At 41.2% G+C, this 14959-nt stretch overlaps 1 protein-coding gene across 1 annotated transcript in view; it reads left to right on the forward strand.

Annotated features, from left to right (window-relative positions):
* LOC104281360 (DEP domain-containing mTOR-interacting protein) overlaps positions 1-14959 on the forward strand; it is a gene marked incomplete at its 5' end in the record, with an annotated part of 46791 nt that overhangs the window by 23899 nt on the left and 7933 nt on the right. The window contains 2 exons of the mRNA XM_009879330.1: positions 2077-2147; positions 2804-2908. Coding sequence (XP_009877632.1) covers positions 2077-2147; positions 2804-2908 — 176 coding nt within the window. The remainder of the gene's footprint in view (positions 1-2076; positions 2148-2803; positions 2909-14959) is intronic.

A 14959-nucleotide genomic window follows, 5' to 3' on the forward strand; every position in this document is an offset into this window, starting at 1 on the left:
TCAGAAAGAGATATGTAGTTATGGGGATATTATCTTTCTCTCTTCTTTTAGCACATTTCCTTCCCTCTTCTTAGGCTCCACTGGGAATTCAGTATCAGGCTCTAAATTAAAGTAATGTGAAGGACTGAGTAGGATTGCATGCCCAGAAACCATAACCCCCTACACCAGACCTGCTGTCCAGCTTGGAGGCACGCTCTCAGTCCTGATGGTCATTGCATCCTTGGAGAACATTGCTGTTGGACCTGTAGCACCACCTTCCAATGTGTTTACCCCTGTATGCAATGAGCTTGTACCTATATGAAGAGTGCTACAGTATTATGTTTTGGCAGAATATCTCTGAGTTTACTTCCCAGAAACAGTCAGATAGATTTTTGTACGGCAAGCTCTTTGGCCCCAGTATATCGTTAACTACATCCTGGAACATTTTTCTGGGACAGATAAAATAACATTCATGTGCTGTTCATAAATGTGTGTGTTATCTAAAGTATGCCAGCTATTCCATTCATTTATGGTTCTGATTATATATGAAGTGTCAACCCATGAGAAGTGAGAACAAGTTTATTTTAATGCAACTGATTACACAACACTGGAAGAAAAATGTTTGGCTGATGTTGCCCTTGCATAAATTCTTTATTTTTTAAAAGAAATTATCCCTAGGGACTAATCTTCAAACTCCGAATAGCTTTTACAGACTCATTTTTAAAAGAAGACAGCAACGGGCTTATAAACAACATTTTTAAGAGTCATACAATTACTGGCAATGTAGGGTAATTTCTCCCATAGCACAAGTACAGATGCCCACATCACCTTGCTTAGATTAACGTAAGGCTGTCAGATGTAAATGTTATGGAGGAATTCTTAATTCTCTGCTGGTCAATAAAGTGATTTTTTTTCCACAAATAGTTTCCTGCTCTCCAGACCCAGAGCGTGGCTCTGAACTGCACTCTAATAAACACAAAGCAGAAGTATATTTACTGTCAGATGAATTCTCTTGCAGGCAAACACTTAAAAAACCCTCAGGTCATGACTTGACTTTTCATGTAGAAAAACAGTCAAACAAAAAAAATAATACTTCTGGACTTATAATGAAGGGAGGCGCTCAAGTGAGTCCCACGTGGATGATTTACCTGATTCTGACTTGTCGAATGAGCGTAATTGTTCGGGTCTTTTTACATTGACCAAGCATGCTCTGCAAAGTGTAAAGCTGGCTAAATGACAATTTGTCAAAAAAACCCATATACTGGTTTGTATGCTAGAATTCTCCATGCTCCCATGAATGTCATTAAGAAACTCATGAATGTCTTCGAATACCATCTGTGGGAAATTTTATCTTCCACCTGTGACTGAAAAGGCAGACATCGTCAAAATTATTTATCACTGAAAGAAAAACAGCTGCGGTTTTAGAGGTGAAGCAGGCAAATACTGTGAACAACATATATCTTTCCATTGTCCTCTGTCTTGTGAAGCATTTATAGACATAAAAAATAGCACACAGAATGGATCTGGCAGAACTTTACATTTACTTTGTTCAAGGAAAAGTATCCCAATGCACAGCAAGGCAATGGGGAATCACTTGCAAGAAACTCACTAGTACTTTCTTTGATACAAAATCACAGCTAGCTATAGGTTAGTAGGCTGTCCCTGGATAAGATGGAGTTAGATGCCTGTGCCTACAATTGCAGAAATATCCACTTAATTCTGTGATTCAAACGGAACCCAACATGCAGGGTGATCCGGGAAGAAAAGCTGCTCCGTGTCAGGAAGGCTGGTCACTCGTTTCAACATTGGACACAGGAACTTGTGATGTTTGTGATAACGTTTAGTGCATCTTGATTGCAGATGACAAAGTCTGTTGGCTGAACGCTCTGATTTTCCAAAGCTCTCGTTGTTTGTACTCAGAGTTATTCTGCTGTCTTCTCTTTGGCTCTTTTACTGCTTTCAGCAAGTCTGCAAGAACTGAAAGAGCGTATGGGAAGTTTGACCAAAAAGATGATGTAGTCTAACACTGTATCTTGTTTATTAGGAGATCTTCCAGAGCAATGTTTATATTGAGTATTTATTTATGTACCTCCACAGTATTAAAGAGACCTGTGACTGCTGATGAGCTCTTGGTGCCTGGAGCCCCATACGTAAGAAAGACTTTTACGGTATGTCTGCAGTACTTTTACTTTCGGCATGTTGCATGTGTAAGGTAATCCAAACAGACATTTTCTGATGGGATAATTAGAGCTTATTTGCATTGCTAAGGTTTGCACTTAAAACCCCAAACTGTTATCAGTACTTCCACACATTTCAGGTCTGATTCTGCACTAGTTTATCCTGTCATTATGCCAATGTAGTGCTGCTGACTGAAACGGAGTGTAAAACTACATAAAACCAATAACGTATTACACAAACTCATCTAGACTTTGTACTCCTGGCAGTATTTGCTCTACAGGAGTGAATTACCTGTCCACATTGAAGTTTTCTACTTAGGTCTTTCTAGACTATGATGGGACAGAAATTTTGATTCGTACTCACTATTAGAGAAAGCCTTTCTGCAAAGACGTTTTTGAAGCTAGTCATTAGGAGCCTTGCTTTTTACAGCCTCCTAGTTCAACAAAAAAAAAAAGTTCATTAAAAGCAAGAGGAAAGATTTGAATAGAGTCTTTCCCATGAGTGATATACCAGCCTGTACAATGTCCTTTACTGTATGTTGGAAGCATAGAGATGTTGAAATCATGTCTTTAACCGTTTAGATGTCACTCCTTTCAGCCTCATGGACCTGCTCGAAGGTGATCATGGCCTTCTTTTCTCTTTCCAGATCGTCGGTGATGCGGTGGGCTGGGGCTTTGTGGTGAGGGGGAGCAAGCCCTGCCACATCCAGGCCGTGGACCCCAGTGGGCCGGCAGCCGCAGCTGGGATGAAGGTGGGTTTTCAAAATGGAATGATTTACCAGGGGTATTTGTGCTGCTCTTGGGCTGCCTGTACTTGAGGAAGGAGAGGTGCTTTTGTCTCCTGGGTTGGGTATCTTTGTCTTACTTTCAGGTGTTTGTGCACAGTGGATTCTGCTGCTTTTCACCCTCTTTGTGCTCCTTTTCTTCTGTCCTTGAGATTCCCTTTTCCACATTAAACTTGTTTAACTTTTCCAAGTTGCTTTCTCGATATTTTCCTTTTCTTTCTTTTATTTCTTTTGTTGGTTGGTTGACTGATTTTGGTGGACGGAGTGGAGTTATTCTGAGGGTTTTTTTGTTGTTATTTTTGCCTTTTTCCAACTTTGCACAATTTTAGCTTCCCTCACTACTTTGCAATTTATGTCATTGCTGGTATGCAGCTTCTGGACCCTGCCTATATAGGAGGTGGCAAAGTCAGACATACCTCTTGAAAGTGAAGCTAGTGTAACTTTTTCACGGGCAAGCATTTGTTCACTGAAAAGACATTTTAGAAAGCGGAATATATGATATTTTCATATTTTGTAAAGAATTGAAATGCTTTCATACATAACTTAAGAATAAATAAATACAAATTCTACCTGAAGGCTTTTGTGCTGCTAATGTGAATCCCATTGATTTACCTACTGGTTCATCCTCCATATATCTGTGAGTTAATCGCACTGTTTTACAGTGGGGAAAAGAAAAGCAAAGCATTATGCCAAGTACAGATAAAAGCAAATAAAAAGGGAAAGTAACTGCTACGCCAACTGCAATGTCCAGGCTGGGCTAGGCACAAAGATTAAATGAACAGTTTATGTCGTAGACATTGCATATCATGATATAGTTTAGTAGACACGGTAGTACTGGGTTGATGATTGGACTTGATGAGCTCAGAGGTCTCTTCCAAACTTAATTATTCTATGATTCTATGATTCTATGTTTTATTGCATGGTAACAACACAGATGAAGGTTTCAGATATATTCTACATGCAGCCCAGTTTGCCATGAATTTTGTCCTGCCTTCTAATTTGTCTCTTATCACACTCACCCCCACTGCCTTTCACCCCTGTATTCACACCCACCAGGCTGGAGGCAGCAAGCGCCACCACGACTCCGGGATTCGCATCCTGCCCCTCGCATGATGCCTAGACCTGCCACAGCACCTTCCTTAGCAAATGTACTGCAGGGATTTCTCCCCACATGCTGCTGTTTGGTTGTTTTGGGTTTGTTTTTTTTTTATTTTTTTTTTTTTAAATTACACCTGTAAGACTGTACAGTCTTTGAAGCATTTCATTTTTTGAGTACAGGCAGGCAAATCCCCTGGGAGGGGAAATGGCAGCTGCAAAGCCTGTTGGTGCATGCAACACCCTGACAACATTCTGCTGGCAAACGGCTCAATTCCTGAGGGAGATGGAATTTTTTATGTGTTTTATACAATACCTGAATATAATATACAGTTAGAATTTTTATATTAAAAATGTAATCTTCAGATAATGATAATAATCCTGTCTAAATTTTAAAGGACTTAAATATTAAAATAATGATTTTTTTTCTCTTTATGTTCTAGATCCTGAACTTGGGAGTTTAGTACTTTACAGTATCTTAACAGCTAGCAAAGTAGATCTATTCTGAAACCTCACTTGTAAAAATAACACTATGATGTTATGTGTATAATCTTAGAGATGTCAGTTCTGCACTCAGCAGCTTAGAGCTGAATATAGTGGGGATTTGGTTTGTTTTTACTTTTGATTTCATGCTGGCAGGCTTGTGACTACACACTAGGATGTTTCAGTTAAGCTGTGTTCTTTAGTATTTCACCTGTGAAGCAGATTTTTTGTCCTCATATCTTCCATTCGTGTTTTCCATGTGGTCATGTACTCTGATGGGGTCGCAGAACTTTACCTAAACCATTCAAGACATAATATAAAAGAGCCTGCTGCACTGAGAGAATAAAACAGTATTTTAGACAGTAAAACTGGGGTATATTGCCTTGAATTTGCACAAAGGACAGATCTGATTATTTGCAAAGGTGCTATCTTTTTATAAAATGTCTTTTGCATATAAGACATTATGGCCATATATTAGATGAGTCCCTGTTTAGACACCAAAATTGGCACCCCATTTTCAGAAACATTGAATAACTTTAGCCAGTTTTCTTTGAAAATAAAGATTTTTGTTGAGGTGTTCCCATGGCAATAGGTATGTAAATTATAGTGCAGTATTTGAAATTTTTAAAAATCAGTGTTGCTTAGTCCATCTGTTTACAGAACTCTTCAATCTGGCAAATTTAAAGGAGTCATATGACAGCCTTTAGATGACAGCTCCTTGAAAATAAACCTTCCCCTGTGTGGAAGCTGCTGAAGGGGCACTTTGAAAATAGACTATTGGGCCCAGTAACTTCTGGTGGGCTGGTGCAGGAGGCTTTTGTCTGCCAGTGCTGCTCTGAGCACTACCCCAAAGAAGCGCTAACAAGGAAAGTTGGCTGTGATAAAAAGGGCAAGAATTTGAAGAAGAGCCAAGACTTGGCATTGCAGTTTGTAAAAAAGTTCTTGGCAGTAGCAGCAGGGTTTTTCCTCCTAAGGAGATGTATCCAGTGTAATCGTTTTTGGAAGAGTATTTGTAAAGCTTGGGATTTTGCACTTACCTTTCTTTCAAAGCACTATACTGTCTCTGCATTGCACTGGACAAATCGTTGAGAGAGGATTGCTGCTTACAGTCTCGTCATAGGACCTCTGTTCACTTAAAACTCCACTGTGTATTACATAAAGCGGTGAACATGACAGGCGCAACCCACCTGCAGGACTTTGTGTGGCTTGCTTTCATCTGGACCATGGCTGGGCTTCTGGCCTGCTCCAAAGTGCTTTGAATTGGAAATCTGAGCAGAAATCTCAGTGAGTTTGGGACAGAGCTCTGACCGTATGCGGCGACTGTGTGGTGGGCACGACACTGGGCAACTGGGATGCACCAGTCCGCATCACACACGGGTACCTCTGCGTGGCAGCGCTTGCCACCTCCTTGTATGTGACATCCTCTTCTGAGTCAATTTTCAGACAATTTAAATCTGAGAAAGTCCCTACTAGCATGGTCTGCTGAAGAGGTGTTATGTTTTTTTGGCTTGAAGTCTTGATACCTCTTCTTGGGGTTGGGAAGTAGGATTACCATTTCCAGTCTGATGTTTCAAGTATGAAGCTGAGCAAATAATTTAATAAATAACTTGTCAATTAGCTTTATTGAAGTATTTTTAGACCTGGTTTGTTGAAGAACAGTTGCCTGTGACAGTGTTCTGAAGAGCGTGGTTGCTGTAAGCGCATTAACAAGCGGGAGCTGGAGGCGACGTGAGGCTATGAAAGGAGTCAGTGTTGCGATGCGTACTTCTCAGTTATTTGCAGCTCTGTTTTGCTGTCTGCTGTCGTCAGCAGTGGAAGAAAGGAACAGCAGGATTTTGAAGTTCCCAGGTTACTTTAACACTCAGTGTTGACTGGCTGCAAAATTCGTGTCTCTGCTAAATCTTGCCAGTTGTCAGAAAATTCTTTTCCCTCTTTTTTCGGTGTTTTACTCTGTAAGTTAATTTCTGTTTTTAAGGTACAAGTATTCTTTGACAAAATGTGACTTTGAACTGGTGACTTAAGTTATGCATCACACATTGCTATTTAGTTTGACATGACTGCAACAGAGCATGACAAAGCAAGCAGATCTAGCTTAGTGTGAGTTTGTGAAAGAGACAAATTAATTGCTCATTTTGCTGGTTATGTGTTCTTTGTTTTGGCTGGAGCAATCAGTGTCCAGCTCTAACCTTTGAAGAATGTCTGATTCCTTTGCTTGGGGATTACAATATACAGCCAGGACCATTTCAGCGTGCTTCTGCCCTCCTTCTGATCTTTAAAAGCTGGCACAGGGAGGAGGTCATCCTCAAAAGTTTTCTGCCCGTGCCATCATCTTCTGCATTCACAAATAGTTATTTTAGGTCCAGGTTCTCAAATGATTTCACTAGCAGAGTAAGAGCCAAATCTCAAGTGTAATTGAGTAGCCATGGTGTCATGGAGCAGATTACTGTCAGGTTCTTGGAGGTCATCAGCCCCAGTCTCCCGGCAATCAAAGGAACATAAGAACTATCTGATTAGTCCAGAATCCAAATATTGCCACAATAAAAAAAGTATTACAGGCTTGTGACATAAAAGACTAAAAGCTACGCATTTTAAGGTGCCGAGTGGGGTGAAAACTAACCCAAATCCAGGTGAAGTCAGAGGAATTGCCAATGCCTTGGATTGCTGCAATAGGAAGAAATTTGAACTGTGAGATTCCCGGGAGGTCAAATGTACCCCATGCTGCAGAGAAATGCAAAACCCATTACATTGCCCTTGCCAATCTGACCTCAAACCTGGTGGCTGCTTACTTGGTTGACAAGCAAGATAAACCAGTCTAAAAATCCTTAAATTAATCACCCAGGAAAAAATACCCCATTTATAGCTGTGGCCACTCTCCAGTGTTTTAAAGGATAGTAGGGAAAACAGAGAAGCTTGAACATGGTGAAAAACTTCTTTCAGCTCCTAAAGGCAGCCTAGTGGGAGCCTGAAGAGTGGGATATGTATTGTATCAATAAGGCACAAGGAACGTGCCTCTATTTAACCTTCCCATGAAGCCTGGGAAGGGGAAGATGGCTCAGTGTTTGGTGCTGGGGCTCTAACCCTTTAAAGCATTGGGGAGATGCTTCAGTGCTAACTGAAGATATTGGAAGGATGCTTTCACTATCTCATGTGACTGAGCTTTAAATAAGAGGATGAAGTAGGTCTGGATAAATATTTATACTGTGCACTAGCATATGGTGCTGTTGAAGCAGATGCAATTCAGTCTTAGAATTCTTATCTTATACCGACATGTTACTGATTGTAGAAAAGCATAATTTACACGAGTTGCCATCTGTTTTCAATTACAGCATGAAAACACTGAGGCAGGTTGGTATTTCCCTTTAGCTGCATTATCAGCTCACTGCTGAATTTGATAATTACATTAGAGTGAATTCAGAATGAATGTATTTGGTAATGTGAACACTCAAAAAAAAGTTGCTGACAATCTGCTTTCTTAGCTTGTCCATAAATAGAGAAGCAGCAGAGCTAAATACTCATAGCACTGCGTGCAATGAATGCCACTACTGTAGGGCTTGAATTTAAATGTATATGTAGGTTTCAAACATGTCTCTGTAAGTAAGTGCCTTATTTTCTGATAGCATTTAATTATAAACTATAACGTAGAGGTCCATTCTCCTCCACAGAAATGTGGAATCTGTACTTAAGCACCTATGACTTTAGAGAAATCTAATTTTAAGAAATCAGATTTGATATTTTACAATAAAACCAGTGCTGCTTTTGCAAAACCAAGGAGAATTCAAACAAGTTTTAGCTCCTTCTTTCACTTTATGCAGCTGTAACCAGAACCTCAGATTTTTTGGGCTATTATCCATCACAGAAATTGGAGAGAGTGAGCTGAGTAGGCTAGCCATTAGCCTTTAACATCTTGTAAGTCATACTCAAGAAGAGGGGTTGTCACACTGGGATGTGTTAAAAGCATAGTAAGACCATAATGGTCAACAGTTTGGGTGCTTTTTTAATTTTTATTTGATCTTTCTAAGAGACTCTAAAGAAAAAAATTAGTAAGGCAGCCATATTAGTAACATGAGAATTCGACAGAAGTTGGAAGAAATCAAATATTTGTCAGTGTGAAAATACTCAACTCAGCCATCGACATGAAAAATGGATTAGTGGTTGGTTGTCCTTGACAACCGTTTAACAGCATGTATAGCAGTCACCGTACTTTCCCGATCGATGCATGAATCTGTGACTGAGTGCTCCTGCTCTTTGTCTGCCTTCTCTTTTTGGTCTGTGGTCAGCATTTGCTCAAGGAGTTTGCTGGTGAGTTGTGCTGATGCCTTCACACTTATCCCAAAGTTTCCATTCCCAGTGAGTGTGTTTAATTAACCTCAAAGAGTAGTTCCAAAATTTTTAGAGTGAGTCATGTTGCCACTTTTCAATAGGTTGGACCTACCCTAAAACCCCATTACTCTAACTATACGGGGATTATTTCCATTAAAATTATCATAGTAACATAGTTTTGGGCAGCAAACTTCATTACACCCATCTCCTCTTGTCTGAGAGCTTTGTGAATTCAGCCCTCTCACTGAACCAGGGGCTTCTCTTACTGAAGGAAAATGTAATTTTGGGAGCTGCATTGTGTGTCACTGCCAGAATGTTGTCTGATAGCCAAAAGGTGACAAGGTTTGTCAAATCCCTCTTTTGCTGTCGTTGCAGAATAATGCAAGTGTGACAGCAGAGTCCTTCTGTCCTTGATCACTCTCTGCATTAGGCTAATTGAGATCATTAAGTGTTTCCTCAGCAGTCCCCCTTTCTCCTCATCACTGGGAATCCCAGTGCAGCACTGGACGAGCTGCTGATCAGTCTCTCTTCAGTCCCTTCACTGCACCAGCTACTCAGTCATGTTATAGTCCTCTTCCATGGTGGAACCCTAGCATTGTTGGACTTTTGTGAGTGTCGGGAGACTGTCTTAGAGACAATGTACCACTGGCCTGCAAGTTGAACCCGCCACATGTGTTGCCTATCGAGGCGTAACGACCTGATTCAAGGAATGATACGGCGACCGGCTCCGGGTCACTCGGGCCATTGACACACTGACACCAATGTGGTGGATGGCAAAATGGCCATATTAGTATGCAACACAGCGTTATATAGCTCTGATTTACAACGTAACTTCCGTCTGCTTATGTTAGAAGCTATATGCTATTAGCTATAGGGAGGAGGTGCCCTTATCTTTCCGTTCAACGCGATATCTTCCGGCCGCCGGGCCCTTGCTACCAACACACATGGGAGACACAATTTGGATTTGCATTGTCATATTTACCCTGTCACAAACCCTCTGTGCAACCACGCTGACCATTTTCCTACCAGAGTACATAGGTATTCTTGTAAAGTAGTTTGGGTTTGAACAGTTGGAAAATGCCAACAAATCTGACATTATCAAACATAATCAAAACATTTGATGAGTAGATCTATTTTGGTACTAGTAGAAATGAAAAAAAAACCCTCTAGGTTTTCTAAAGTTTCATTGTGTTTCGTGGGCCTGTGGTTCACAGCATATGGTTTAGGTTTCCCAGTCTCAGAGCAACACACAGATCCAAATTTACAGACCAGACCTACTGATTCTTGTACAGCAATGTTACACGGCAACAGGCTTCATTGAGTTTCAATCTTCAGTTTGTACACTGTCCTCTTTCTAAGTCATCCTCCTCCTCCTGATGCGAAATATTGTACTAACTCTTTGTGACATATTACCCCACCATCCCTGCCCAGGTTTTAACTGTTCTGAGCATAGAGACTTCCTATTTCCAGTGCTATGATATTCCAGTCTCTAATAATCTTGATCAAAATTCACCTTTGTTTTGCTCTGGTTGCTCTATTTGCTCTGTTTTCCTTTAATAAATCATTAGACTCCAAGTATGACATTCTAGTTCTTCTAAAGCCATGATAAAGCTCCTATCATCTTCAGATGTCAGAATTTCATCCTACATTCCTACTTTTTTTTTGGTGGACCTCCATTTTTCTGTTTGTTTCCTTAGTTGGCCTTGCTTCTTTCCCCACAGAGTTGTTTAAGGATTGGTTTGTTTTGAAGACATCTCTTCTGAGGCCCCAGGACTTCTGTTGAAGTTGTTTTGGATCATTTTAATCGACCCTCACCCTTGTGCAGATGCCTCTGAGTGCACAGCCACCACCCAGCAATGGGATGTGGGACTGCACTCCTGTCAGTGGACTGTGGGCTTCTGTTCTTCTGGCTCAGCAGACATAAGATCAGCTAGAAAAATCAGCCGGCTTTGTATGGGACTTGAGACTAGGTGCTTGCTGTGACTATCTGTGATAAAGAAATCAAAATTCTGTGTGTGAATGTCACACTCCTGAGATATAAGGGGGAAGATGCGCTCCCGTGCGTGAGAGCAGTGCAATGCTCAGGCATCGCTCCGTCAGGACATAAACTGCAAACTACATGCACAGAAGAAAACAGAGAAAAAATTCTTTCTGTGATCTTCAGTCCTGTTTTGAACAACAGGACCCATGTTAGTCACTATGGAGAAAGGACTTAAGGCACTGGCAATTCCTAGGTGAAATATAAAAGCAGTTGGTTTAACTTTTTAACTATAAATTTCACTTTTAACAGTGAATTTCCTTCCCCCCTCCACAAATGTACAAGACAAAGGTTTATCAAGGTTTTACTTGCTTATCCCATATCTGAATTTTGGCCTGCAGAACAGTATTAGATTCCAGTAACTGTGTGATTTTTTTTTCTAAAGACTCTTTTAACAGAGAGAGTTTTACTGGGCAATAAAATGACTTTTTTTTTTTTGCCTTTACAACAACTGAAGCCTTATGCAAATACAGAAAGTTTCATAATATCTCAGAGCTCTTTTTACTTTGTTCACAGCAGTGTAGTTGACATTAGGATTGAACTTGTCTGCAGGCCAGTGACCTAAAATGCTATTGGGCAACAAACGCCTACTATATTTGTGTCTGTACGTTGTCTCCTTCTCAGCAATAGCAAATACGATTCAGAAAAACAAAATAATTATCTGCAGGTTTGTAATTGGAGATCAGTTGATTTTTGAATTTTAATTGCATTGCTTTAATAAAAAGTAGGTTTAAATATTCTTTCTGAGTAATGGCAGGATAACCTAGATATCTGAGCACCCTGCGTTTGTGAAAGTGCTTTCTTGATTGTTTCTGAAGTCTCACAGCTGTAGCCATTCAGAAGGAGAGAAAGCAGTCTTGATTTCAGCTGCACTATAAAACAGGGCTGCGCTTGTGTTTTGGTACAGCTTCCAAATTCCAGCGTGGTCTATAGCCCATTGAACGGGGATGTTTAGTTCCAGCCAGAACAGCTGGGACCTTACCCTTGCTTGAGCTTTCTTAGGCTACAGCAGGTCACTCTTAGGTAGTCCAGGCTCTCTAAAGAGAGGACTGTCATCTGAAAATCTTACCTGCAGAGTGGATGAAATCTTAAAAAGGGTTTCTTAAGAGTCGACAAAAAGGACATAAAATTAGAGGCCAGTACAGCAGAATGCTGGCATCTTGAACTGCTTTTGCTCTCAGCTGAGGATGAAAAGCATTTTGTGTTATTAGGTTTAATTGCAATCTCCATTTCACTTGAAGCCTTGAAGGTGTCCCCAGACGCTCTTGAGTTTAGAGCATCGTGGCTATCGCGGTGCTCCGGGGATGCTGCCTGATTTACAGACCCTTCCCCACACTTCTCTGTGTCTTTTCTTGCTGCTGCTCAAGACGCATGCTGGCTTCCTTTCATGATATAAGCGAATGATTCGGGAAACATGTTGCACTAAAGCCAAGGCTCTGTTTAGCTAGTCAAACACATGGAAAAACAATTGCACTCTTGTCTGTTCAAACAGAGAGCAGCTGTTTGTCTCAAATGGTGCAGACTGTTCCCACTTGTTACAGCCTTGATACCGGAGAGTGCTGAGGGTGCCCTGTGTGGATCTGCTTGCCCTTGGAACTCCCTTGTTTGGGCTAGTTTAGGGACTGTTTTTGACTAATATGGGCCCTAAATGAACTACATTTAGTTAGCTTAGCCTAATAATATTTAACCTTGTAAGTAGACTGATATGTAATTTCTACGTTCTTTATTTATTCTGCGTGTTTTTCTTTAGCAGCTCTTGTTTAGGTATAGATACACCAGAAAAAAACCCAAACCAAACCACTGAAGATTCAACCTAAGCACAAAAAATTTTATTTCTAAGCTAAAACTCCATGTTCTTTTGCTACCGATTCAGTATATCACCCAGAGCCACCTTTAGCCGTTCAAGTTGCTTAACATTTTCTGAGCTGTTCTGTGGCGGGTATCAAATTGCAGTATACAATAAAACCGCTTATAAAGTTAAGCATGCAGTCACTGGTTTGCTTTCCTGACATGGCCCAGCCCAGCTTGGCTTTACCTGTGGGTTTTTCTTGCTTGGGCTCAGACTAAGTCGGTCATTTTACACACCAATTCCCAATTAGGGCCACAAGAGGCAGTGACCTATATTTCCCCATTCCGTGTTTCTGGAAGGTTTGCATGTCAGAGTGTTAGATCCTTATGTTATTAGCCTCCAGGTATCTACGGATAGCTTTAATTTACCTCCATGAGTAATCCCTGTTTGCTGTGTCGGTGTTTGTCTGACCGCTCGCTCAGTCGATTTGTTGAGGAAGCTCTGCCACCGCAGAGCTGGGCAGACCTCAAGCTGCTCGCCTCAAAACTAGAATTGTTCTCATGGGCGGTTAGGTCAGCTGTTCCCCCCTTTCATTTGTCCACTCTATTTGTGGAGTTTGCACAGCAATGGTTTCATTCTACTCCCAGTGAAAAAAAAAAAAAGACACCCCCCTCCGCCTTAAATTCCCATTAGTTCCCATCCGTGGGGAGGAAGGGAGAGAGACACTATCTGAACTGATGATAGTCTCTGAGAATCTATGACTTAATTTTATATTTTGTGAATTAGTATGTTATAAAAGAGAATTTATTTGATATATGTATTAATTATTACAGTGTCTTTTATATTCTATTGTTTAATTTCCGTGGTTTTTTTTCAGTAAGAGACTGATGAATATAAAAAACGCAGTGTCGTTTTAAAAAACAAGCAAGCAGTATGCAATGTATGTATGTAATGAAAATATGTAATGGAGCTTTGCTCAGGCAAACCATCCATACCAGACTGCAGCCACGGGCCAAGATGGAGAGCCAGAATTACATCCTTATATTTGTAATTCTGTAAATGGAGTTGGTTTTCTCTGCTAAGCATTGCACCGTGCTCTGGTGGTGCCCAGTTTCTAGCCTACTGATGGGACAGTGGTCCAGCTTAACGCTGGTGTAAAGATTGAACAAGGAATGTGTGCCTTTGGAGAGAAAATCCTGTGTTTATGCAAGTCCTGGATACTTGCCTTCTCCCACACCACCCACTCTACAGCCAATTACACATTTGCTAGAGATATTTACAGAGCTGAACACACAGCTGCAATTTATTCTGTTTCATCCAGTAACCTCAACTATGTAGAAAAGGACATTTCATGATTTTTTAACCTTCCAGTGGCACACCACAGTAGGTTTTGAATTGCTAAATTCCACCTTTGATATACTAATCCTAGCAAGATGGCATAAATTCTTTTTAATTTTTTTTTAAAAGAAACAAAACTGGAAACACCGCTTTTAGGACGTCTGATTGTCATCTTTTTTCCTCATTCTAGTGTGTCAGTGTAAAGCTTCACAGAGTGGGAGCAAATAGTTCAGTGCTGCCTGTGTTTGCTTTTATTTAGGAGGTTAGTCTTGGGTCTCAGGCTCTTCTGTGGCAGCATGTTCAGCCCTTCTGTGCCCTGGGCGCTTTGCTGAACATGGGGATTCCTCCGCGTCATGGCTATGGGTTACCTATTAAAATAGAAGAGTCTTTGTATCAGCATAACTGCGGGTTGTATGTGTAGGAGTGTAAAAGAAGTTGAGCCCTGCACCATTGTTGTCCCGCATCAGATTTCTGGGCTGCATCAAGAGATGTGTGGCCAGCAGGTCAAGGGAGGTGATTCTCTCCCTTTACTCCACTCTCATGAGACCCCACCTGGAGTGCTGTGTCCAGTTCTGGAGCCCACAGCACAAGAAAGATCTGGATGTGATGGAGCGTGTCCAGAGAAGGGCCATGAGGATGATCAGAGGGCTGGAGCCCCTCTCCTATGAAGACAGGCTGAGAGAGTTGGGGTTGTTCAGCCTGCAGAAAAGAAGGCTCCAAGGAGACCTTATTGTGGCCTTCGAGTATCTTAAGGGGGCTACAAGAAAGCTGGTGAGGGACTTTTTAGGCTGTCGGGTAGTGATAGGACTAGGGGGAATGGATTAAAGCTAGAGCTGGATCGGTTCAGATTGGACGTTAGGAAGTTCTTCCCCAGGAGGGTGGTGAGACACTGGCACAAGTTGCCCAGAGAGGTGGTGGAAGCCCCATCCCTGAAGTTTTTAAGACCAGGCTGGGT

The sequence above is a fragment of the Apaloderma vittatum genome, unplaced genomic scaffold (genome assembly GCF_000703405.1).
Source record: "Apaloderma vittatum isolate BGI_N311 unplaced genomic scaffold, ASM70340v1 scaffold11132, whole genome shotgun sequence".
In the NCBI taxonomy this organism is placed as follows: domain Eukaryota; kingdom Metazoa; phylum Chordata; class Aves; order Trogoniformes; family Trogonidae; genus Apaloderma; species Apaloderma vittatum.